The sequence below is a fragment of the Protopterus annectens genome, chromosome 3.part0 (assembly GCF_019279795.1).
Source record: "Protopterus annectens isolate FY-2018-M chromosome 3.part0, PAN1.0, whole genome shotgun sequence".
NCBI lineage: Eukaryota > Metazoa > Chordata > Ceratodontiformes > Protopteridae > Protopterus > Protopterus annectens.
Genome location: NC_056731.1, coordinates 281,269,881 through 281,297,633, shown reverse-complemented (window position 1 = coordinate 281,297,633; position 27,753 = coordinate 281,269,881). Strand labels below are relative to the sequence as shown.

At 38.7% G+C, this 27,753-nt stretch overlaps 1 protein-coding gene across 1 annotated transcript in view; it reads right to left on the bottom strand.

Annotated features, from left to right (window-relative positions):
* The window catches only part of SLC4A7 (solute carrier family 4 member 7), a 1,497,737-nt gene that overhangs the window by 42,532 nt on the left and 1,427,452 nt on the right, over positions 1–27,753 (bottom strand). The window contains exon 24 of the mRNA XM_044064760.1: positions 18,645–18,736. Coding sequence (XP_043920695.1) covers positions 18,645–18,736 — 92 coding nt within the window. The remainder of the gene's footprint in view (positions 1–18,644; positions 18,737–27,753) is intronic.

Sequence of the window (27,753 nt, the reverse complement as noted above, 5' to 3'; positions counted from 1 at the left end):
AACTTCAAAAAAATTTCCTCATCTACACCCCAGCTAAAGGATGAATGAGAAAACAAGCTGGCAAGCAGTCCAGGACTTTTAGGGCAGCTGTGCTCACATTTCTGTTTCCTTGTTACTCTCCAGAAGAACCACCTCAGTTCCCAGGTTTTATGAAGAGTTTGTTTTGTGTCCACAATGGCTCCAAGAAATGTATGCCTTCTTCCTGGTAAGAAGCCTGATTTGGGTATATTTAAGGAAAATCTTAAGCTACAGAAGCAATGGATGGCAAACTCTACGGTTCTTTGCATTTCCTCCCTGAAGGTTTCCTGGATAAGCTGTTCATCCAAATAATTATGTAACTTTTTTGACCTTAGACCTGTCCCAACTAACACCATAAGAACAATGTTGAAAAAACTGAAAGCTTCTTCCTTAGCAGCTGACCAACTCCCCAATTAGTACCTCAAACTGTCAGCTGATGCCATACCTCTGCCTATCTCCATTCTGGTAAATAGGTCTATAGCAGAACAATATTTCCCAAACTTATGGAAAATTTCCTACATCACCCCTCTGCATAAAGGAGGAACATCAACAGAATTAAACAATTACAGACCCATAGCCATCCTTTCCCCGTGTCAAAATTCTGGAAAAATTTATCCACACTCAATTACTACAATACCTGTTATCTCACAACCTTATCTCTCCCTCACAACATGGTTTCAGACCAAAACATAGCACCACCACAGCCCTAATTAATTTCTCTAGCACCATCAACCAGCTGGGAAATTCAAACCAGCAAGTAGCATCAATCTTCCTAGACATGTCAAAAGTGTTCAACACTGTCTCCCATAAGAAACTCCTTAGTACTCTTGCCTCACTAAACCTATCAAAGACTTCCCTCTCCTGGTTTCTAAGCTATCTTTCTGACAGACAGCAAGCAGTACAATGGAAATCCGACCTCTCATCACTTTTGCCTGTCTCGGTTAGAGTCCCCCATGGGTCCATATTAGGACCCCTTCTTTTCACCATCTTCTCTAATGATCTAGCCTCATCCACAACATATGCTAAATTAGTTCAGTATGCAGATGATTCAACTTTAATCTGCTCAGCAGATACCTTACCAGACCTCCAAATATTAGTCCAACAAGCTTTTAATAATATAGAAACATATCTAAGTAAATCACAACTAATCCTCAACCCCAAAAAGACACAGTTAATGCTATTTACCAGTAGCAAACAATCACTGACCACCCCTCCTTTCACTATTCTCTCAGCAAACAACACAGTCATCCAACTAGTTGAGCATACAAAACTCCTTGGAGTGACAATTGACAAGAAACACAGATTTGACCAACACACAGCCACCACAATTAAGAAAGTTCACATCAAACTTGGCTCGCTGTACAGAAGCAAGTCATACCACACTGACAATACCAGACTAGCCATATCCAGAACCTTCCTCCTCTCTACACTCCTATATGCTTTCTCCCTCTTTACCAATTTAAAAAAAAAAATCAGACTTAACCAAATTGAAAACTTGCACAAACAAAATAGCCCGTTTTGAAGCCAACCTTCCCTACCAAAGCCCCCATTGTACTGCTCTACATAAATTAAATTGGCTTGAGCTACCTAACCTTCTTCATCTCTACCAACTTAAATTCACACACAATATCATCTTTCATTCTGACACTTGCCCATCCCTCAAGGAACTTGTTGTTTCCTACTCAAGCCTAAGTCGTCTAAGATCTGCAGACAGAAACTTTCTCACAGTAAACAAAGCTAACAACAATCACGGTAAAGCCCTATTCTCAAATCAAATAGCCATATTATGAAACTCTCTACCCCACACCCCTCAAAACAACATACTAGTTTTAAACTATTTGAACATCTATCCAAGAACTGTAATTGCTCCTGTGCCAAACCTGACTGACATGGTATCTATAACTCTCTCAAAACACTGTCCACTTCCTACCTCATTTTCTCCCTCTCCTCAGTGTTCATTACTACTCAAAAATAAACTTATATCAATGAAATGTCATTTGGTCATAACTATTTAATATGTACACACTACTAACTTTATTTTTTCTCACAATGATCTTTAATGAAATGCTTGTGTTTTTCTTTTTGAACCTGTATCTACTAGAAAACTGTATTGAATACTACTTTGTATAGACTAACTAGAAGATATGTATTCTGCATCTTACTGTATGTATATTGTTGTACTAATTATTGTATATTGTTTGTATTTCTGTGGAGCTTTTCTCCCTGGGCCTCCGCTGAAAATGGCCTTCTGGCCCAGTCAGAATTTCCCGGTAAACAAATGTAAATAAATAAATAAATAAATTTATGCAGACCTTCTGGGTCTGGAGATGGCCAAATACCAGTGCTTAACCATACATTAAATACTCTGTGAACTTGTGAAGAAATTTAAAGGCAAGTCAACTGAACTTGAAGTACTTGAGCCTTGCAGTGAACCTCAGGAACTGTGTGTGTTATTTATGGATGGACATGTGTAAAAAAGAATCCTTTAAATCTAAGGTCACTAAGTCAGCATGTGGATAAATTAGCAGAAACAGTGCTTGCAGTGTTACCATCATGAACTTGGCAACTCAGAAATCTATTCAGTCTGGGGAGATCTAGAACAGGCCCTTAAGAGCCATTCCTCACTCTCTGTAAGCACAACATTGAAGAAGCTGAGCCACGTCTGGCTGTTAGTTCCTCCTGTTCTTGGGTATGGGAGATGTTCCCAGTAAGGGAGGGAAGGCTTTGAATTCTATCTTGTCACCAAATGAAATGGCCTCCCTTACCAACCCAAAAAAAGCCACCCACTCAATGGATCTTCTGAGAGGAATTTTTCTTTTTTTCCCCCACCTTGTTTTTTGCCTTTGACTCAGGCCTGCTTCTTTCAAAGGTTCTTATCTGTTTAGACTGGTCTGCTTAGATTACTTCTTACACAAGGGCCACATCTTAGTAGGGGTGTTCCCATTACAGCTATGAGTAGGTGGACAAAATACCAGACTCTGTAACCTTACTCTTCTCTCTTAATTTTCTGAAATTTCTTGGGAAGGGCACCACAAAGTAAGTTCTTGCCAGGAATACATTCAGCAAGTGTCCCTTGAAATCCTAACTTCTGAGTAATGCATGTCTTTTTATTACTCTAACTGTAGTCACATCCATACTTTAGAAATCCATAACACCACAGTCATATCCGCTTGCATACTTTCCTATCTTAAACATTGTCTGGGTAAGTGTTCCAATTCCATCCTTTGTGGCTTCATTTTATACTTCTGAAGCAATATCCTCAGCCTGCTTGAGGTTGTCTCCTTAGTACTTTATACAGATTTGGTAGTTTTTTTCCTCTGAATGCCAGGATTGTAGAAGCATAGGCATTTTTACAAACTGTATCCAGGACATCATTCCTTGTCATTAATGAGCTTACTAAATAGTGGAGTAAGTTTTGAACCTCTGGTGGCATTCACAAAAACTGCAGGATCTGTAACAGGATTTTTCCTTCAGGTATTTACAGGATTAATCAAACCTCTAAAAATATACTAGGCTTCTTGGGGACTATGGGAAGAGAAACTAGCTCTAAGGAGGCTAATTCAAAAGCATCTTGAAATGCCTAGAAGACTAGAGGCACTGCCGTAGGCTTTGGCTCCTCAGGACACAAGAGAGCTAGATACACTTTTCCCCAGAGTCAGATACCTCTCTGGGGTCCTATTTGACATGCTCCTTCACCATGATCAGTCTCTCTCCAAATTACATATCTGTTGCGGGAAGCCTGATGAGATGGCCTCCTCATAACCTGTCTTTAAGGCAAGAGAAGAGGAGATCAGAGTTGAGAAAGCCAAATATGCCTCATCCAACCCAAAATTTAAGGATTTGGAAAGGGAAGAAGAATCTCTCTCTCTACTGTGGAGAAGCTGTTTTGCCTAATCCTATATTAGGTGGCTATGTACCCCATGACAAACTTGTGGTGCCCTAAAGGTAGCAGAGTTCAAGGCTGACAGCAACAGGATGAACATCTGTCCCTCCAGCAATGTCCTTCTAGCAAAATCAGAAGGCGAATCATCCTGCTGACGAGGAGGAAGGGCACCAAGCTTTGAAGTAGGTGAGGAGACTACAGTTTCCTTTATCAAGATGTTAGGAATGTCTTGGAAAAATCACATTATATGCATTCTGAGACTGGGAAGGTCATACTTCCATCATGGACGTCTGAAAACCATCATAGTGTCTGAAAGTCGATCACTTTGCTTGATGGCTGGGTAATAAAATTAGCTAAGGTCTCACTGTCTGCCTTAAAAGAGATTCTGGGGCATTTCTATCTCATTTTTACTTTGAGTGGAAGCTTTTTTCGGAGTAGGTTTTTCCTGAAGGAGCACATGTCTGGGCCAAGGTTGCTAATTTGACATGCTCCAGGAATGCCTTTAGCTATGGGCCCTCCAGTGAAGAATCTTTCTATTAAAATAATACAGTGTTCAAATATGGGGATGTTGTGCCACTACCTAAAAATAAAACAGGCACAGCAGATAAAAGTCTTTTTTTTTCTTTTCAATGCCTTTATAAAATATCACTTAAAACATATGCAAACATACATTTGTATAAAAGAAAAAAAAAACATATTAATGTGTTCCTCTTTACAAACATCATACAACATTTTTTGCACAACTGTCATCAATCCGATATTACATAAATTACTCAAGTCCTGCGTTCTCTTAAAATTTCACACCTTCTCCAAAACATTATTCTGCATGCATTCTTCCCGCAATTGCATTTTTTTTCTTTGTAATTTGCTCTTAACCTTTTCTAAAGATCCCACTTCCCGTTATTTTATCTCTGTTACAGTATTTGATACTTTAAATATAATTGATTTAGACTTTGCTTTCCATTTTCTAGTAACTGCTTTTTGGCAGCCACCAGAATTAAACTTAGCAAGGCCATGTCACATCTTGTATCCCAGCTCAAAAAAATCATTTTCTTAGTTAGACCCATTTGGTCACCCAATATTTCTGACAGAGCTTTCTGCAGAGTAGTTTTGAAGTCTGCCAACTCATTACATTCACAAAGTATATTTTCCCAGTTACCTCTTTCTTCCCAATCATACTGCCACATTTGCCATCAACCTGTTGGAAAAATTCTTTATGGAGTCTGCTTGGGTACAAAAATATCTATGCAAACATCTCCAAGCAAAATCCTAAACATCTAGGTTTTGCCATACATACGTCTTCCCATTGTTTCCTTCTGAATTGTTTATCCACCCTCCCTTCCCAATTTTTTGTAACCCGCTCTGATTGATTCCTACAAATTATCCTCTTTTAACAGCAGTTTTCTGTTTTAGATTCAACAAAAAGCTCTACCACAGCAGGCCATGCAGTCTCAAGCTTGCAGTCCAAATGTCTTCTTGGCCTGTTCCATTTTATTAACTTTCTCTCTCTATTTGCACCAAAACCTTGGTTCCTTGGTCAGTTTTCTCCAATACATTCTAGCCCCCTCATGCCTATACTCTGTACCCCTACTTTCAGTCATCTCTATATGCAAAACTCCTTTGACTTTCCTCATGTTGGCTTAGTTTTTAAAATACCTTCTTCTAATTTATGAATATAACATTGACTGCTGTTATTCTCCTTAAGGATCTGCATCTAAAATCTCACTCTTTCCTTATTTTATGAATTTCCGTCTTTTCGGCATCATCCCTTTCCACTTTGATTTATAGATTTCTGCTTCTGTTATGTATATAAGCTTTAACTATGTAGCTTTAAACTATCCCTTCAAGTCAGGTAATCTTAAACCACCTTGTTCTGTTGGCAGGATCAACTTATCTCACTTGACTGTTGCTTTTGATGGAATTTAGGTACACTTTCTGCTGATTTTCCAGAATCATCAGCAACATCAGAAAAAGACAATCCAACAAGTCCAAAATTAAAAATTATAAATACTGGATAAAACAAATGAATCTCAAATAGAATACAAAGAATAAGGGGAAAAGAAAAGATTTTCTTCTGGGTAGGCCATCTATGAAGAGACCGAAAGACTGACAAATGACTGCTTCACGTGGTTAAAAAAAGAATTAAAAATGGAGTAGACTGCTCCCCCCTTTTTAGTCATGTGTTGGCCAATGTCCCAAGCTAGGGGAGGAGACCAATGATACACAGTGAATGTCAGAGCTCCAGAAACCACAAAAGTAGTCCTCCTGCAGCAATTTTTCAAGGACAACATATTTATTATACTGCAGTAGTGACTCTTACAATGAACATTGCAGATTAAACAAAATAAGTGGGCTAACAATACATTATAATAATAATAAAAAAAACATAGGTTATATACGTCAACAGTGCACGAGGATTTATGAGCAAGTGAGACCAGGAAACTAGTGTAACACTATTTATACAGTTACATTCTGTACAGATTTCATAATATAGACGATTATGATCAGGTCTCCATTCATATTATTACATGCTCAAGACATGGATGCTTAGATTCACCTTGATAGAGAAACTTGAGTGGTGAATCTTGGCATCCATGTTGAAAACACATAAGAAGTTATGATCGGAGATCAGATCATAATTCTCTCTCTGAGATTTATCTGTTCCCTGTGCTACTAGTTACAGAAAAGTAAAATTAAACGTGCCGGCACTGAAAACCAGTAAAGCAGCAGGGAAGTGGATTACTTCCTTATGTATTCCCTGTGTAAAGGAACCAGTCTGTTCTGAAAAAGTGTATGTAATCTTGCAAGAAGCAGGCAGAATCAGAGCTGAAATGAAGCAGGCAGCTGGCAGAAACGGAGCTGAAATGAAGCAAGTAGCAGGCAGAAAAACAGTTGAAATGAAGCCATTTCATGCTCTGCTGCTGCTGTTTACAGGTTGGCACTGTCAGCTTTTATTGCCAGACACGATCTTAACAGTGTATAGGGGGTGTTTAACAATTTTTAAGCACCTTTCTAATCATTAAGACTGTGTCTGCCACAAAAGTAGTGCTGAACCAGGGTGTGATTTAACGGTTACTGAAGCTTAATCATGGAACTCCATGCACCACAATAGGTTTCATTTTTGATTCATAGTGCATATTCCAGTTCAGTTTTATCAGCCCTCTTAGTAGCTAAGCAGGAATACAAAATCAATAAATATGTACAATCAGAACGGGCGGCACAGTGGTGCAGCGGTTAACGTTGTCACCTCACAGCAAGAGGTTCTCCGGTTCGATTCTCGGCTGGGGTGCCTTCTGTGTGGAGTTTGCATGTTCTCCCTGTGTTCGCGTGGGTTTCCTCCGGGTACTCCGGTTTCCTCCCACATTCCAAAGACATGCATTTGGAGCATTTCTCCCCGGGCCTCCGCTGAAAACAGGATCTGTGGAACCTAGTCGGACATTCCCGGTCAACAAATGTTAAATAAATAAAAATAAATAAAAAACATGTCCTGGCACACAATAGGCAGTTCAAAATCATAAGAGTCAGACAATGATGCAAAGTAACAATGTTACAAAAACAAGTTAAAATTCAAATAATGAACTGCAAGTAAACATTAGCCTGACTAGTATAAAGCTCAGCAAGATCTTCTTTCCTCTCCAATTCTTTCAAGTCCCATTCCCTTGGCTGTGGGTTTGTGACATGGTAAATAGGGACAGTGGGAATTTCATTCATCCATTCATGTGTGTCACTAATTAAATGATGGGGCATTTGGCAACCTTAAGACAACTTGTCAGAGATTTGGGATACATGGCTAGGCTTAAAAGGGCTCTTGTTGTCATTAACCTAGTATACACCTATGAACCAATGAAGATAATTAATCAGAAGCCGATGAAACAAATTGGTCTTTAGGACTTTTTAAAGCCACTGAATGACGGGGCATCCTTGAGCAACCCAGGTAGTAGGTTCCAAAGGTGCACATTCTGGTACACAAAAGAACACATTTCAAAGTATGTGGGCCATACCTTTGAAATCAGTAGTGGTTGCTAGACTGGACAGTGGATAAAAGGGGATGAGCAATTCCTTCTGATGGAGTGGTCCCATGTCATGTACAGCTACATACAGCAAGTCCTAAACCTTAAACATAATACATGTCCATGACCATAACAGCAGCTGGCTCATCAGTACTGACATATTGTGATGGTAATGGGGATCACCTGTGAGTAGCTACACACCAGAGTCTTGAACTAGCTGGGAGTGATCTAGTTCAGTCTGGGAAACCCAAGGTATACTGAATTGCCATAGTCCAGGTGTGAAGAGGGCTTGGTCTGCACAAAGACTTCCAGGTTTTTAGATGCTAAAAGGTTCTTAATCCAAGGTATATACAGATACCAATGGGCAGTCCTTACAGCAGCTACCAATTTGCTTGGATAACTAAAGGTCTTAAAGCCACTGATCTTTTTAGTTAGGAATCTATGAGGTCTCAGAAGCTTTATAATAAGTTTTGATAAATCCATGTCAAAAGGTATATTATATTCAACAGTGGGTCTGATAATAGATAAGAAAAGGGAAGTGAAGATTTCTTTGGATCCACAGTAGATGTTCTTGGAATTATTCGAGCCTAGTAAGAGGACTTCTGAACTACTATGGAAACATGATATTCAAAACATAAAGAATTATCAATAAGAGTGCCTATAATCCTTATGACAGTCCTTGAATAGAGGGATGTATTGTATATATGGTATTAAATGGGCATGTTTTGCTTAAAGTTAATTATGCTACATTTTGTGTTTATTCTGAAACCATTCTCTTTGCACCAACTACTAACATAGTCTTACCCATGCTGGAGCATTTGCAAGTCACTGGAGGAATAAATACCACTACCAAATTTACAGTCATCCTCAAACTTAGATAGCCATACACCAGGCCTGAAGGTCTGAGAAATGGATCCCAAGTGGGCGAAGGCTCACCACTGAACTTTGTGATGCATCACTGGTAAATTCTTTTCTTTCAGAAATGGCATCTATGATTCTAATCACATGTTCTGTCAGAAAACCAGTTAGAAATTCACTGCACATCATACAGACTTGTAGTCAGATTTTCAAGTATGTCAATATTACCTGCATGGGGAATCTTGTCATAGGCTTCAGCCAGGTTCAGATATTGTATATCAACTGCATAACTGCTATCAACTCCTTTGATGAGTTTTTCAAATAAATAAAAAATCTAAGGATGCAGGATTTGCCTTTGACAAAGCCTAACTGATAAGGACACTGCATTAAAAGATTTTCAATACCCAGACTAATAAGGTCTGAAATAACACATTCCATACTTTACAAATAAGGAAAGTGAGACTAATGGGTCTAATTACCAGGGTCCATTGCTGGGCCATCCTTGTGGAGTAGCAATGCAATGGTTGTTTTCCAAGCTTTGGTAAAGTAACCAGAGTAGATGCTTAGACTAAAAAGGTAGCTTGGGGTACAGACAATTTATATGTGGTGCTGATAATCAGACAACCTGGTATGTTATCAGAATTGATGGATAAGGTGCTCTCAGTTTTTGAGATGGCTGAGAGGATTTGTTCCATATTAATTACAGGGGCAGGTGGGACCATGGGATTTACAGATCTGTTATAATGGTGGGTAAATTAAAACGTGCACTAAATTTGTCACCTAGGATATTAGCCAATTTCTTTATGTCAGAGTGGGCAGTACTATTGTGAACTAGCTCTCAATATTGCTGTGTGTTAATTCCTAACTTCCTGACATAGTTAAAGCATGATCTGTAATAACTTTTGGTTTCAGTGAGTGAGAACTATCATTCAGATTGATATGTCTGCCATGTCTGTTCGACTCAGTAATTTATTACTGAAGGACAGGAAGTATATCATCTAGTGGATGCTTAGCTTGATTTCAGATTTCTGAGGAGTCACTGAACTTTCCTCATATGAAGTCTTGCAGGAAGTTGTCAAAAGACTGCAAAAGCAGGCTGACTTTAAAGCTTTCAGAAATGGTCTTGCCATGATAGACTGTTTCTGGACAGTCAGTCAGGACTGAACAAATCATTACAGAAATGTTTAATGCAGGAGAATCTATGACTGTCACTAAAAAACTTGTTGATATTGAGAGCATTCAGAACAATCTTTTTAATTTACTATTATTCACAGAGACTGAAAAAAAAATATTTGTTTTATGTAAAGATTCTCATCTGTGTAATCAACACTTACCACAACAAAAAAAGGAAATGTTTTATTTTCTGTGGGATGCAAACACTGGAGTTAAACATCTAGGATCACTAAGTTGTGGGGAATCCAACAGCAGAGATGAAAACTGATAATGGTGCTATGCTACTTGGAACCAGAGTTTTTCTTTTTTCTTTTTGTGAGATGGTCTTAACTGAAGTGTGAATACAAGCAGATTCCATATCTTACTTTACCATATAAAATTTCAATTTTATGAAAGTACGAAGCCAAGTGAGGTAGCTTGGATGGTGAAGGGTAAAGAACCCCTTCAGAAAAAATGCTAGACAGATTACCCCTGAGATGCAGCTAGAGGGTGCAGTGTCCTCCCTGGATTTAGCCTTGAGAAAGGCTTTCTAAGTCACTTTATGTCCTGGGGGTGCCCCCTTTGTAGAGCTTTGGAGAAGGCTGTGCAGAATAAAACTTGGTAGCCTTAAGAAAGGCTGTGCGTCCTAATGATAGCCTAGATAAAGGCTTTAGGCTGGAGTGCTTGTAGCAGCCTTTAGAAAGGTTACAAAAGAGGTAAATAGTAACTCATTACCCCCTTCTAGTGACAGTTATGTGGTTAATCTTTACAGTGTTGCCACGTATACATGATATTAAACGTGATGTTTTTAAATTTAGCAAAAAGTTGCACTTGAAATATTATTTTAAGAGACAGAGATTTTGGATTTACTGGCCGGTTGTATTTTTACTGTTTTTCTTTGTTTGGTGGTTTTTATTGTTTTTCTACATTGCTAGTGATCCACAATACAACTTGCTGCGTGTTTTTCGTGATACCACTGGAGATAGATCACGGATGTCTTTAGACAGTTTTTTAACCAATTCTCCAGAGCGTAATTTACATTAAAATAATATGGCCAGTAATGTTCAGACTACATGTACTGGGAAAGATGGGAAGAAGAGAGGAAGAAGCATTGCCATAACCCATTCAATAATGTGGGTCGGAAGTTACCTTCATCGTTAACTGAAGAAAGTAAGTCTCTTTTTGAACAATTGGAAGTGTATATGGAAGGAGACTGCTACTTTCTTCAATTTGTCCGGTTCACAAAAATATATAGATCTGGACATTACCCCGAGGGGGTTAAGAGTTTTTAAAGACCTCACTCTTCTTTTTTTACTTACAAAATGCAGTGGATGTCCAGTTCCACAAACATTGGGTTGCTGCAGCACACAAATGTACATTAGAGTGGGTTAATATTAAGACAGGGTTAAGCAATGGGAATTGAGAGATCAAATTAAAAATGTATAATAACCCTGTCTTCTGGAACACATGCTCAAGTACTTGATGTTTTTTTAACTGATATCAACTTAAAACTTAAAGATTATGAGAAGGAATTAGTGGAAAGAAAGAAAGAAAAGGAAATTGCTCCGTGACCTTTGTGGTTATGAGAATGGCAAAGCCTTTATTTCTAGGGCGAATCAGAAGAAAGCACGTAATCACATGAGGTTTCAAAGGGAGGATGATGGTAATCAACCGTACAATTCCTCCTTCTCAGCATCGGATGGCCACTACACTTCCTTTGATGAGGAACCTGAGAATATGGAAGAATATCCAGCTTTATCTTTAGCCCAGCAGCTGAAACATCATCGGCAGACCTTTCGGACTGACTTCAACAACTACAGAGGAGGAAAACAAGGAAGAAAACGTCAATGTGAACAACCAGGACAGTTTCAGAGGGACCCCTATCCACAGAGGGGTTACAAAAGAGGTAAATGGTAACTCATTACCTTCTCCTAGTGACAGTTATGTGGTTAATCTTTCAGGACATGTATTTTCTGACTGTGGGTTTGCGGTCTTGAACCCTGGCTTGAAATTTATACCTATGGTGCTGCCACGTATACATGATATTAAACGTGATGTTTTTAAATTTAGCAGAAAGTTGTACTTGAAATATTATTTTAAGAGACAGAAATTTTACAATAAAGAAGTATTGTATTTACTGGCCGGTTGTTTTTTTACTGTTTTTCTGTGTTTGGTGTTTTTTACTGGAGTTAAACATCTAGGATCACTAAGTTGTGGGGAATCCAACAGCAGAGATGAAAACTGATAATGGTGCTATGCTACTTGGAACCAGAGTTTTTCTTTTTTCTTTTTGTGAGATGGTCTTAACTGAAGTGTGAATACAAACAGATTCCACATTCTGCTTTACCATATAACATTTTATGAAAGTACAAAGCCAAGTGAGGTAGCTTGGATGGTAAAGAGTAAAGATCTCCTTGACAGATTACCCCTGAGATGCAGCTAGAGGGGGAGCTAGAGGGTGCAGTGTCCTCCCTGGATGTAGCCTTGAGAAAGGCTTTCTAAGTCACTTTATGTCCTGGGGGTGCCCCCTTTACAGAGCTTTGGAGAAGGCTGTGCAGAATAAAACTTGGTAGCCTTAAGAAAGGCTGTGCACCCTAATGATAGCCTAGATAAAGGCTTTAGGCTGGAGTGCTTGTAGTAGCCTTTAGAAAGGCTTCAGTGAGCCCTTGAACAGGATTTGGTGAGCCTTTAAAAAGGCTTTGGAGAGCATTTGACAAGGCTAAGTAGAGTCTTTAAAAAGGCTTTTAAAAAGGTTTTTGGCTAGCCTTTATAAAGGCTTTCGTGAGCCTTTATAAAGGCTTTGAAGAAGGGTCCTGAAGGTAATAGGTGTTCAGGACCAAAATCACAGTGCGGGCACTCAGTGTGACTGTGTGCACCAGCTCCTGTGGGTGGTTGGCTCGTCTGTGAGGATGAAAAGTTCCAAATCAAAACAGCAATGACAAACAAATCAAACGAGGAACAGAAAAGACAGACACTCAATTCTCAGCAGTTGAACTCTTGTTCAAGGGCTCACCAAAGCCTTTCTAAAGGCTACTACAAGCACTCCAGCCTAAAGCCTTTATTCTAGGCTATCATTAGGACGCACAGCCTTTTTTAAGGCTACCAAGTTTTATTCTGCACAGCCTTCTCCAAAGCTCTGCAAAGGGGGCACCCCCAGGACATAAAGTGACTTAGAAAGCCTTTCAGAAGGCTACATCCAGGGAGGACACTGCAACCTCTAGCTCCCCAGCTGCATCTCATGGGTAATCTGTCTAGCATTTTATGAAATTAAGTAAAGTCTTCAGATGCACCACACTGAACCATTTTGTATTTGTGAACTTGTGCACATCTGTCAAATCTATAACTGTTCTCGAGTTCTTGTCCTTTTATGGTACTAGGAACAATTGGGAATAACAGTACTGAGTTCTTTGATATAAAAATACTGTTCTGTGAATTGCTTTCTAAAGAGTAGTCAACCAATTTGTTTTTTTTAAATGTTCTTACTAAGGGGTTGTTTAGGGAACATGCATTTCTAGTGTTTCAACAACTATTATTTAACTTTGCTGAACTGTCTACAAAATCCTCTGTAGTAAACTAGTGCCAAGCAGAAAGAAGACTGTGAAACATATTTCCTGTGGTTTCTGGAAAACAGAGTATAGGAAGTCTTCAGTTGTTTTCCTTTTCATGTGACTTAAACGCTTCTATTTATACTCATTTTGTTGGTGAACCTGCTTAGTACAAACTCTTCGGCTATAACATTATATTTTATTGGGAATCTAACTCACTTGATAATGTGGATGGTGAGGTAGATACAATTCTTTAAAGGAAGAACTAACTTTACATTTGTTTTCTAAAATAATACAGTATACCAGTTGAACAAATAAAAATTATTGTATCACAAATTTACTCCAATATCTTGAACATATAGGATTCACTTGTAAGCAATGCAAGCTTTCTCTAACTCTCTAAATCCCACAGCTTGTACCCAGACCTACTGGAAACACTCACCGTTAAACCAAATACCTTATCCAGGGGAGACTAACCATCCCTCTATAGACTGGGAAACATACACTGCCTCGCACTCGCAGGCACAATGTCTCCTGGAGTTTAACACAAATACCCTTGACCACATACTTCGCACACCCACAAGAGGTTCAAACGTAATGGAACTGGTACGAGCATTGCACCCCGCCTTTCATGTCCTCACTGGTGAGATTGAACCAGAAAGCTGTCTCCTTCAAAATAAAAATCAATTCGGTAAATGCAACAAACTCTGTAACAGTCAGGATCTATTGCAAAGCAAACTGCATCCTATAAAGCGATAGTTTGTTAAAATTCAGTGCCTCTCCCAACCCAGAGTTAACAACAACCTATACAAAATTGTTCACAGAGATCTTGTACCACCATGCAAATGGCTGCATAGAGGTTGCTCTAGCAGAAGCCAGTCCAAAATAAACTCTATAAACAAACCACACTAGTGGAATCCTAACCTGGCTAAATCAGGAAGAGCAACTCTTGCATTGATAGCAGCACTCTAATTAAAGTAAACAGAAAACTAATAAGTCCAACAAGGCCAATTATGAGGTCAAGATAGCCTTGCAGCTTAATGACAAACACAAGTCCTTCTACAGCTATGTCCAAAACCTCAAAGGCAACACAAATCAATGTGCCAAACTGGTGGTCAGCTGTGCTACCTTCATTGAGTAGAGTGGCATAGTGAATTTGCTGGCTGACAAATTTCGCCCCCACCTCCCCCCATGAAATGCCGACTAGTATACCCCTCCCAACTATAAACAGGGAGCAGGTCCTAGTGGTGTTAGCGAAGGCCAAAAAGACAGCCACAGAGGAGCTTGACAACATCCCGAGTTGTCTCCTAAATAGCTTGAAACATGATCTATCAAGACCACCTGAGTCACTTTTCAACTACAGCCTCAAAACAAGCTTTTTACCACAAGAATGGAAGGCTGTAACAGTTATTCCACTTCACAAGGGTGGACCATCAATTGACCCTGGAAACTACAGACCTATTACTCTGCTTAGTCTAATATGCAATGCCATCCAATGAACTATCATAAAAATGACCAACAAAGATATAGGCAACTTTCAGACACTGGACCCAACTTTAATAAACCTGGTGGACTTCCTTAAGACAACAGATGAGGGGAAGATGGCGCATCTCCCCTACTTAGACCTGGCTAAGGCATTCAACATAACACCAAATGAGAATATAGTTGACAAGCTCATCAAACTGGGAATAAACCCCTAAATAACTTGCTGGGCTACCAGCTGAATCACAGACAGGAGTGTCGATACCACCACAACTAAATGACCAGTCACCAGCAACATAGCTCAGAGTTTCATACTGGGACTGCTCCTATTTGGCATCTTCTTCCTGGAGTTAAAAGCTAATGCCAAGGGCCTTTCATTGACCAAGTGCGCAGATGACTGCAAATAGGGAGCTATCATAGATTCCATCTTGTAAGATGTTTGAGTTATGGGGGGATCTAACACAGAAAAATAACTGATGTCAAAGTCAAGGACTAAAACTCAATGCCAAGAAATGCATTACAGTGCCTTTGGGAAAACTGCCAACTCAGGCAAATTACTTCATCGATAAGATACCTCTAAGGGCTGACCTGGTAGTCAGGGATCTGGGAACATATACAGACAGTAATGTGACCTTTGACCAACATGTTACCAAGGTAATAAGAAAAACTGTTTTATGTCACCCAACTTATAAGTAAGGGCATGGCATCCAGGTCCAAGGAAGTGACAGTGCCACTTTATTTGGCCCTTATCATACCCAACATTGAGTATAATGCCCCCTTCAGCATGTACCTGACCAGACATATGCAGCACATGAAATGCCCACAGAGGTTCCTTACCACAAGAATCCAGGTTATACACATACTGTCCTATATGAACTGCCTTAAAGCCGTACTTCTACACATTGTCTCTTACAGGTTACTGAGAAGCGATCTATGCCTGGCGTACAAGGCATCCTCAGATCCAGCTCTGATGGACCTTTTACACATCGGCAAAAGGAACAGCATCAGAACTACTAGATCCAAGGATTTAAATTTTACTTGTGATATAAAGACATGTTAGCAAGACAGATATGTGTTTCAGAGAATTCCCATGTTCTGGAACAGGCTTCCCATCCACGTGAAGCAGAGTCTATCCCTAACCCTATTTATGCATAACCTTGACCAATGGATGGTAAATTGGAAATTCACCCCAGGTCTGGCCCCCATCTCTCTGACAGACAGTGGCAGACAGTAATACCCTAACATCCCCCTACATAACCTCTAGGAACTTCCTAACATAAAAAAGCTCATGATATATAGTGTTGGATTGCACAGCTAGGCTTATAAAGGCTCAGGCAGTTGTTAGCCTAGTATATACCTATGAACCCAAGACAAATCTTGACACAGCAGTCCTCCACATCTTATCAACATTGTGATAAGCATGTTAATGTTTCTATTCTACTAGCAGAATTACTACTACAAGGAAATAACTATACGTTGTTGTGAATCTGCTCTAAAATGGAGCTTTTATATGATTCCCTGGAGGATAAACAAGCAAGAACATTACCAGATATACAAATTAACATAAATCTGCTCTAAATTGGAGTTTTTATATGGTTCCACAGGTCCCTATCAGTTCAGTGAAAAATCATTTCATTAAACGACATTTTCAGTGCAACTGCATCGAACATGCCATTCTTCGAAATGGTCATAATGAGATCATGATACAGTAACGATCGGGAAATTTGCCCTTTTCCCACTGTAGTGCAATCTTGGTGCTGGTATATATAATTAGCAAGCAAGGGCACAGCTCCCCACAAGGGGAATTTGATGAACGGCATTTCAAATGAAATGCCTTTCGTTGAACTGACCGTTCGATGAAGTGATATAGACCCAGTTCCACATGGTCTAAACAATTAAGTACTATTATAGCTACAATACAAGAACTGTGAATTCTTCCTGTGTTTATCTAGTGGCTTTGAATCCTCATCAAATGAGGAAGCTGTCAGAAGCACAGCTTTTCCATCCTGATTAAATTCAGTTAAAGAAAAAGTAGCAGAGTTCACCTTGTGTAAAGTTACATAAATTCTGTCAATTCAAGAGCGTCAATAGATCCCATTAACATTCTTGGGAGTAGGAACATGTGTCTTACAATACTACTTGTTTTTATATATCTTTAAAGATATAATAAAGAAAAGCCACCATCCACTTTACATCCCGTTTCTCTTTTCAACTGAAGAGGAATTCTGCATACGTCAAATTAAAAATTACCCCATATAATTCTAAGGTATTCATAAAAGAAATGCATTCTGATAGAGATCTTGAGGACTGAGACAAAAATTATTGGCTATCAAAATCCTGACATAAAAATAATGGCTTTGCCTTATATAAATATCTTCAACATCACTATATCCAGCAAGGAAAGGTCTTCTTTTCCTCAAAGGCAACTGTGAACATTTGTATTTCTGTGCTCTAATATTACATTGACATTAGACCTGTGAAAGAACAAACTTACTCCTTGATCCAGTAGGATCTCACTGGATACCAATGCAGGTACCAACAAAGGTGCTGCCAAGGGTGCTATCATTTAGTAGCAGTGAAGAAAGTGAGGAGTACTTTAGAAAATAATTGTCTGTGTCTGTATTTGAGAAATATGAAAAACAGAACTTGCCTCATAAAAATACGTTACAACTGGAAGGTTTACATTTCTTTCAACTTTACTTCCTCTTTTGTAATCTTACACTGGCTGAGTTTAACAACTTTAACATTTTTGTCCTGTTTTTTTCCCCTACAACTTTTTGTTATTCATTTTTAAGAAAAAATGGAGTTTAAAAATAAAAAAGTCATAAACACAGAAAAGTGGTTTGAAGGTTTTGAAATTGCTTAACACAATTACAATGTCTAATTGAAGATATGTGAAGAACAACTAATACAACAGCATAAGAGGGGGCCACTACATTCCAGTGCAGACACAGGGTGTAAAGCACTGAAAGTGACAAGGAGATATGAAGAGGGCTCCAAAAATGTTTGTAATCTGTGTGACTGTGCCCCATGTACTTGGCAAGATTCCAGTGAATGTTGCCACAAAACTAGCAGAGACTTTCATACAGATAAGGTTGAAGAAACAGATACGGTAAAACTGAAATGTTATGATGTACTGTTACCTTCCAAAGGAAAACTACTTCTTTCTTAAGGATGACAAAATATTTTTTGGACATGGTTTCTTGGCAAATTTCTCTCTCATCCTCTCTCTGCTTTTCTCTGTTATCATCCAACTTTCAGGGTACTGAATGGTTCTCAGGCTGAAAAGCAGTAGTTACTGACAGATCATCATACACTGCTTCTCACAAGGCAACTAAAAATTTGACAACTTTCTCAATTTGTCTTTTTTTCTCAGTGCTGGTGTCAATATGTTTTCTGTTTCTGCTATGGCCAGCTAATAAAACAAATATCAGTATTTTAAACACATACAAGTGAAGATAAATATGATAGGTGATACATAACCTGCACAGCAGATATAAACAAACATCTCAGAAGAAACAGCTAGATAATGTAGCCATAATCTGACTTCATGACACACTACTACTTTAAGTACCCTGCAACATGTTTGTGCTGAAAAGCAGAGAACCAAAACGATTCGGTTTAAGATATCCTGTGTTTCCATCTACATTAGCAGTGTAAAAACCCTTGTTATACTCTCTACAGTTGAAGCTGTACCTTTGGTTCTTCACTGGAATTTTGATGACGGTTCTTCCATATGGAGTAGGCTCATCTTCAGCATCTGTTTCTGCACACATTCGTTCTGCTTCCTGCAAACAGAATATTGAAGTCATAGATGTTAATCTGTAAACAGAATTATAGTGCGTTCTTTTTTTTGTTTTACATGGTACAGTTTGCATATAAAGATTAGGGATCAGTATAGCAGAACTACACAAAGAGACTGTAACAGTAAAGGATGGAACACCAGGATTACTGATGCAGTTTAGATCTGTAAGGGAAACAACTACAGGCAAACATTTGTTCTTCAGGTTTGACTTGCAGAGCTATCAGAAGTCTCCTCCCTACAAAGAGCAAGAAGAAAAGGGACAGCAGCCTGTGCTATCTCCTGTTCTTTTTAGAGTAGGAACTCACAGGAAAGTGTGCCTCAAAAGTTCTGTGGTGACAAACAGGTTCACTCTAACCAATCACATAACCCCAGATGCTCTAAAAATTGCTGAAAGGCCACCTATACCCTTCTCCCTTAAAAGCTGAAGAACTACTGGAATAAGTCTCAAAAACAGAAGATCTCTAGGACAAGAAGATGACCACTGGAATCATATACAATAAAAGTGATCCTATTACTCAACACCTACTGATGTGGTGTATATACTCAAATGTACTATGCTCATCCTAAGGACCACTGTTGTCGTACAACTCCTTGTACATGGAAAGAGTACTAAAAGCAGGTTTTTTTCTATTGGGTAGAGTGCCCAATAACAGAGAATGAGGCTGCAACAAATCCTGCAGTCATGAACCTCACCCTGCTCCAGGGCTGTGTGTCCAATCTTCAATGTCCAGAGAAAGAGGACAGTGTGGCCCAGGTAGTGGCCTCACAAACACTTTGGGCCGATATGGTTTTGAGTAAGAGTGCCTTGGTAGCAGATAGTCTTACAGAATGTTTTCATAACTGTCCTAGTGCTTCAGCATGGTAGCTAGTCAATGAAGTTCACCAACCATTTACAAAAGGTTTGGTTAGACACCGTCCAGCCTTAATTACTTCACATAAAGATGACAAAGAGCTTATAGGTTTGCTTAAATTCCCTGGTCTTCTCAATGTAATAGCTTAAATGACTATGTATGTTCATCATCTGCAATCTCCTATCCCATGTACTCTGGGGCCTAGGATAGAAAACTAATAGATGAATGGTGTGATTTAATATTAACCCTGAAATTACTTCTAGCATTAAGGAAGGTTTGTTTCTAAGGTCTATCTTGCCATACTGAAAAAGTACACATCTTATTTCGTATCATTTTCAAATTCACATTCAATATACTATGGCACCCAAATCCAAGCACTGTTAATTAAAAGACAAATACTAAAAAGTCATGAATAAAAACAAGCAGTAAGCCACAGTCAAGGGCTGGTATTAAAACCCAAGAGATAACATTATAAATAGATACTAATATTGCAGACATATCAATCAAGGTAAAAAAAATATTTAGGATAACAAATGGGAACAATTCACACTGAAAAAAGGGACTACATGATTTGGAGGCATACTATAAAGCCAAACACCTTAGGTTAATATATTTGATTCAGGATTCAGAATACATGCCCATATGGAAACATATGACAGTCACAGTGCCGAGGACACAACTACAGGATGGTACATGGCGTTCTGGGCAAATTTAGGAATGGAACATCATTATATACAATCGAATATATAAGGCTATTAAGCAGGTCTTTGCTTGAAAAGAAGTTTTTAGAGATATATATATATATATATATATATATATATATATATATATATATATACACACACACACGCACACACGCACACACACACACACACACACACACACACACACACACACACACACACACACACACACACACACACACACACACACACACACACACACACACGCATGCATACACACACAAGAAAGTAAAAGAAGATAATATAATGAGCATTTGGAAAAGAAAGAACAAAGAACCTACAATGTTGTAGGGGAGGTTGAGTAATTTTAAATGATGTTTTTTTAACTTGTGAAGTGTATTGCTTCTTCAAAAAGTTTTGATGACATAATTGGGCTTGCGCAATTGGTGCTAATTAAGTTTGCTATACAAGGTTGGGTTGTATGCAAGAATATATTCATTCTGAAGAAGTCCTATAAGGAATGGACAAAAGCGCTTAATGAATGTGTGATTAAAGACTTTGGATTTTTTAACAGTCTCTGTTTATTCATTTGCTATACTGTGCCTTGTTCACTGTACTCATTTTTTTTTGTGACAGAGTGGTGTCTTGCCTATTCTTGGTTTTATAGGTATAGCATATATGGCAATATTAGATATGAGAAAACACTACAACACAAAAATTGAACAGCATGGAGTGAACAATTAAACAGATATTATAGATGAGCAATGGAGGAAAATATGTCTTTTACATATATATATATATATATATATATATATATATATATATATATATATATACACACACACACACACACGCATCTAAATCAAGAAAATTTAAATTTTTTGCATGGAAATGTTGACAAATATTTTTATACCTCTTACAAACTTGAAACAATGTTTGCAAAGATAGAAGGCCCATGTTGGAGATGTAACAGTTTAGGAACAGCTTCTTGGGAACATGTCATTTGGAAGTGTATAAAGTTGTTTCAGTACACAAATGAACTGAACAATATCGTATGCCTAATACTTGGAAGAGAATAGAACCTGAAAATAGTGATGATCTTGTTGAACTAGTGTAAAATATGCACTAAAAAGGTAAAAGCATTGTTATATTTAGTACTGATAGTAGCTAAGAAAGCTATATGTAGAAAACAAAAAATAAAAGACAAACCATCAGTAAGAGGCGTGAAAAATAATATTTAAAGACTAAAAATATGGAACTGCGAAACAGAGAACAGAAATGGAACTCCCTGGTTAAAAAAAGTGCTGTATGGGATTCTATAATGGAAAGTATGGGATTCGGTAATGGAAAATGAGCTTGAAGTGGATAAGGACATGGAACAAGTCACATAAAATATAGACTACTTAAAGAAAGTAGACTGTAACAGAAGGTATGATGTCACTGGTCCAATTGTTAAGAAGAGCTAAATGAACTCCAAGAAGAGCTAAACCCAAACCTAAAATGAACTCCAAGAAGAGCTAAACCCAAACCTAAAACTACTGTTCAATCTCAGCCTTACTACAGTATATGTACCCAAAGAGTGGCATACAGCAGCAGTGGTCCCTCTCCACAAAGGTGGTGCCTCAACGGATCCTGGAAACTATCGCCCCATAAGCCTGACTAGCTTGGTCTGCAAAGCTATGGAAAGGATCATCATCATGGACCTCATAAATAAAGATACTGGGGACGTACAGACACTGGATCCTACCCAGTTCGGCTTTGTTAAGGGCAGATCCTGCCTCTTAAACCTGGTCGATTTCTTTGAAACAGTCACCAAGGCCATTGACGAGGGGAAGGTGGGCCACACAGCCTACCTGGACCTCGCAAAAGCCTTCGATACAATACCCCACTCGGGCATTATAGATAAGCTCACCAGTTTAAATATAAACCCCTATGTCACTAGATGGGTTGCAAACTGGCTCAAGGACAGAACCCACATGGTTAGAATTGCTGGAGCCATGTCAGACTCCAAACCAGTTACAAGTGGCGTCCCACAAGGCTCAGTCCTGGGACCTCTCTTGTTCTGTATATATTTCTGGGAGGCACAGGCCAACACGGAAGAATTGTGGCTGACCAAGTTTGCAGATGACTGCAAACTGGGCGCCATAATAGACTCTCCAGCCGACACAAGCATCCTCCAAAAGGGCCTCATAGAAACAGACAACTGGTGCCAGAGCCATGGCCTCAAGCTAAACGCCAAAAAGTGTATAGTCATCCCCTTTGGCAAAAACAAAGTGCCCACAAATTACCACATAGGTGGTAATCCATTACGTACAGAAGAAGTAATTAGGGACCTGGGGACCCAAGTTGATAGCAATCTCTCATTTGACAACCACGTGGCCAAAGTGGTTAGAAAAACATTTTATATAGCCCTCCTAATCATGAAGGGATTCACATTTAGATCAGGGGAGGTCATCGTGCCTCTTTACTCATCCCTCATCAGGCCCATAATTGAGTACAATGCCCCTTTTGGGATGAACCTTACCAGACACCTGCAGGAACTGGAAAGACCCCAAAAGTACCTCACCAAGAGGATCAAAGGGCTCAAACAGATGCCATATGCTGCCCGGTTAAAGAAACGCCAGCTCTACTCAGTGGCATACTGCCTGCTCAGAGGCGATCTGTGCCTGATGTATAAAGCCATGTCCAACCCGGAATTAATGAACATGCTGCACCTCAGAAAATCCAAATCCCATCGAGCTACGCGCTCGAGAGACTTGAACCTCAGCACTGAAATAAATAGGACATGCTGGAGGGACAGATTCATAACCCAGAGGCTCCCTTCACTCTGGAATAAAATCCCAGTCCAGGTTAGGGAGAGTCCCTCATTGACTCTCTTCAAGAGGAATCTTGATGAGAGGATGGGAGATCGTAGGTTTACCCCGGGTATCACTTCTGTGTCACTATTAGTTAGAGGCACAGTATACTAACCTCGAAAAAGGGCATAGCAAAATTAATTTAAAATGGGTGGCGAAAGCCAAACACACTCTGGCTAGGCTTATAAATGCCCTACGGCAGATAGCCTAGTATGAACCTATGAACTTGTAACATAGTAACAATAAAACAATATGGCTAACACTTAATACCTGATCTCAAGTTATACTATAAACAGCTGACTCGTGTTTTTGTTAAAGCAGAAATGTTAAATTTTTGTGGAGATAAAGATTAGATAGAATAGTTTATTGTGATATATTTGGATGTATATGGTTAACCATAGCAAGTTACTGAAAGTTAAATGTATGCAATGGTTGTCTGACAGTATAATGTAATCAGACTTCTACAATGGTTCTAGTAAACATCAGTGGCAAAATAAAAAGTGTGCCAGGGATGGTGATTATATAGTAAGTAAAATGAAAATGTGATATTTAGTGAAATGTTACTCTTAAAAATGACAAGGATGTGCTGTTTATCTTTACCATAAAGCTGAGGTACTGTCTGTGTTCTTGGCAAATATGATGTGGAGGTATGTATCCCTTATGTTTAGGGTTACTCTCAGTGCAATAGAATACCTTTCTATAGCACATTTTATGACAAGTAGTAATTCTTTCTCTTACCTACAGGTGTGAGGTAAGGTCAAACTAATTTTCTCTGAAGGATAGTCTCCCACTCAAGGACTGCACAGTCAGCAGTGAGCAGGAGGGACCTGCTTCCCCTTCCACTACTATGCGGCATGCACAGCTTTGAACTTCTCCACAAGCTTGTTTCACCTCAAAATTCAAAATATGTTTGAAATGCTCTATTTGACCACCTTGTGCTAAAAAGGACGCTTTTAGCTGGACACTTTCTACTGATTTTGGGAAATAAGGGATGGTGGAATTAAAGGCTGGAAGCCTGTAACTTCCCCTTCTCCTCCAATTACTTTTTAACGTCTTCCTGGGAAGGCAGCTCAAGAAAGCAACTCCTTATTGAAAAGGTCATCTAATAAGAAGTTATGTACTGACAATAACATTCCATCTGCCTTATCCGTTTTCATTCTTCTTCAACTGTTGGGTTTGGATCCAATCCTTGAATGTGACTCGTCCATTACTAAAGCTCGTGGTAACCAAAAACCTCTCAAGCTCCTGTTTTCCCATAAAACACAAGCCCCTAACATACCCCAGACTGAGTTTGCTAATTATATACATAAATATATATATATATATATATATATATATATATATATATATATATATACACACACATATATATATATATATATATACATATATACATATATATATATATATATATATATATATATATATCTATATACATATATACATATATATATGTATATATATATATATATACACACACACACACACACATATATATATATATATATATATATATATATATATATATAATTTATTTATTTTATTTTATTTTACGTTTGTTGACCGGGCTAGTCCAACTGGATACATGTCCATTTTCAGTGGAGGCTCGGGGAGAAAAGCCCCACATTCCAGAAAAAAGATCACGATAACATAAGTACATTACTAAGATTTAACAAATTTAACTAGTAAATACATTTTAGCTAAGAGAATACTAGTAAATACATTTTAGCTTAAGAGTAAGGAAAAAGTATTCTAAGCTAACAAATCATGTATGGATATACATACAACCAAGAACAGTGTAAGTAACAATGAGCACTATTTGAACTTTCAGATGGTTTTACAGACAAAGATGTCAATAGAAAAGGAATAGCTAGTTTTGTGTGAGTGAGTAGAATAGGGTCAAGAGACAGTGGAGGAAGTTAGTCTGGGTTTGCACAGGGGCATAGCCAGTGTGATTTAAGGTATGGTTTGAGCTTGGATTTAAACAGGGAAGTAGAAGGTAGGGAGGTAAGATCAGTAGGGAGGGAGTTCCATGTTTTACCCACCGTGTTAGAGAATAAAGAATCTCCAGCCAGGTTGTTGGTTTTACATATCTTTACCATTATCTTGTTTGAAGAGCGCAGGGTTTTCAGGTTATTGTAGGGGGTGATTAGATTGGTTAGTACTGGAGTAGATGTAGGATGGAACAGTATCTTATAGGCAATAGTTAAGCTGGTTTGATAGGATAGGATTTGGCAATTCTAACCACCCTAGTTGATTAAGACTGTTACAATGATGGGTTCTTACAGGTAGAACCAGTTGCAAATCTGGCAATATTATTGTAGGAGCTAGCCAGTTTGTTCAGATTGCTTTTGCACAGTTTGGTATAGATTGGGGAAGCATATAACAGGGTTGAGATAAGGTGGGTCCGGGCAATAGTGGTCCTTGCTAGTGGGGTAAGAAAGGGTTTGATCCTATAAAGGGAGCGTAGTTTTTTGTTTACTGTTTTTATAATGTTGTTAATATGTGGCTCATAGGTGAGGTGGTTGTCAATAAGTACTCCAAGTAGTTTTGTAGTAGAGTCTGGAGATATGATTGTACCATTTCTAGATGTGAGTGTGAAATGTAGTGGGGGGCTCTGCGGGTGGGAGTAAATAGTAGCATTTTTGTTTTTTTTTGGGTTCAGGATGAGACATCGTTGAAGGAGCCAATTCTCTACTGTGTTAAATGTGTCTTGGGTTACGGAATGCAGTTGTGAAAGTGAGGAGGCTGAGCATATTAGTGAAGAGTCATCCGCATATTGGATACAGGTGGCTCGAGGTAGAGCAGTGTGTAGGTCATTAGTAAAAATAGAAAAGAGGAGAGGACCCAATAGGGAGCCTTGAGGGACTCCAAGGGCAACTGGTAAGTGGGATGACAAGTTGCTTTCCCATAGTACAGCCTGTTGCCTATTATTTAGATAGGTAGGATTGGAACCATTGAATAGCAAGTGGATCCAGTGAGAAGTTGCCAAGTATGTCTTTGAGTAGCTGGTGGATGACTATGTCAAAGGCTTTTGACAGATAAATGAAGAGGGCTGAGGAAAGAGTGTTACTATTATGTTTTTTATTAATGACATCTGTGAAGGAAAGAAGAGCAGAAGCGGTACTGTGAAATGGTCTGAATCCATGTTGGCAGGTAGCTAATAGGTTGTTTGCTAGGAGGTGGTTTTAATAGTTGCTTATGAATGCATTTCTCCATGATTTTAGCCAGAGGGGATAATATGGCTATAGGCCTATAGTTAGAAAAGTCTTTGGAATTACCACCTTTATGCAGGGGGATAACATGTGAGATTTTCCAAATAGTTGGAATAGTTCCTTCAGAAATAGTTCTGTTAATGAGGATGGATATGGGGTAGGCTATAGCATTGGTTGCTTTTTGCAGGTATTCTCCAGGTAATAGAGCAGCAGAGAGGGTGGTGGGTTTAAGTTTTTTGATTAGGGTGCAAAGGATGTAGGAACGGGCTTGAATTGAAATACTGGGGACTATTAGGGATAATATTAGAAGGAGATGCAGTGTTAGTGGATAGCTGATTGGCCAAAGATTGAATGGTGTCTGTGAAGAAAGTGTTAAAATAATTGGCAATTTGGTTGGGGCTAAGGAGATTAGAGCCTGAGGGGGTGGGTGTGATTGAGTGACCAGGGTGCAGGAGTTTGTTTATACCTGACCAGAATTTTTGAGGTTTGTTTTGGTTGGTCTGTTGGAGTTGGCAGTAATAGTTTCTTTTATCTGACAATATGGCTTTTTTGATTTCATTTCTTAGTTGTCTAAATATTAGTTGATCTGCCAGATTTTTGGCTGTATGCCAGGTAGCCCATTGTTTGTTTCTATGGAGGATTTTTTGTTTGGTAATTTTGGTGAGCCAAGGGGCTGGTTTAGACCTAGTTCTTACTATTCGAGTTGGGGCATGGTAGTCTAGAATGGTTAAAAATTTAGAGTTAAAGTATTTAACGGCATTGTCTAATGGAAGGTGTTTCAGGGGTGACCAGTCGCAAGCTACAAGTTCTTTTTGAAAGTTGTCAGTGTTAAAATGTTTATTACATCTTATTTTCTTATATATGGTTGGGTTTGGCATATCAGTCTTATACCTGATTAAGAAGATGAGTGAGTGGTCACCTATATCTTCTTGAAGGGTCCCTACCTTATACGATTGGAAAACCAATCTAGGATGCTGTTGTTATTATTATTATGTTTATTGGTTCTAGTGGGGACTGTAATGTTTTGTATAAAACCATGTAGGTTGATGTGTGAAGAGGGCTGTTCAGATGTGTAAGACATCCAGTTTATATTAAAGTCACCAAGTATTATGGTTTCTTGTGGGTAGGTGGTGGACAGCCAACTTAGGATAGCTTCTAAGGAAGTGATATTGTTGCCTGGGGGAAGGTAAATACAGATTATATAGATGAATTTACATTTGTTGAGTTGAAATTTAGAGATAAAAATTTCAGTGTTGCTAGTTAGGGGAGGTTTAGAATCAATGGAAGTGATTTGTAATTCAGATTTATATAGATTAGCTACCCCTCCTCCTTTCTTAGAGTTATAGTCCAGTCTCAAGATGCTATAGCCAGGAGGAATAACTGTAGTATCCTGCAT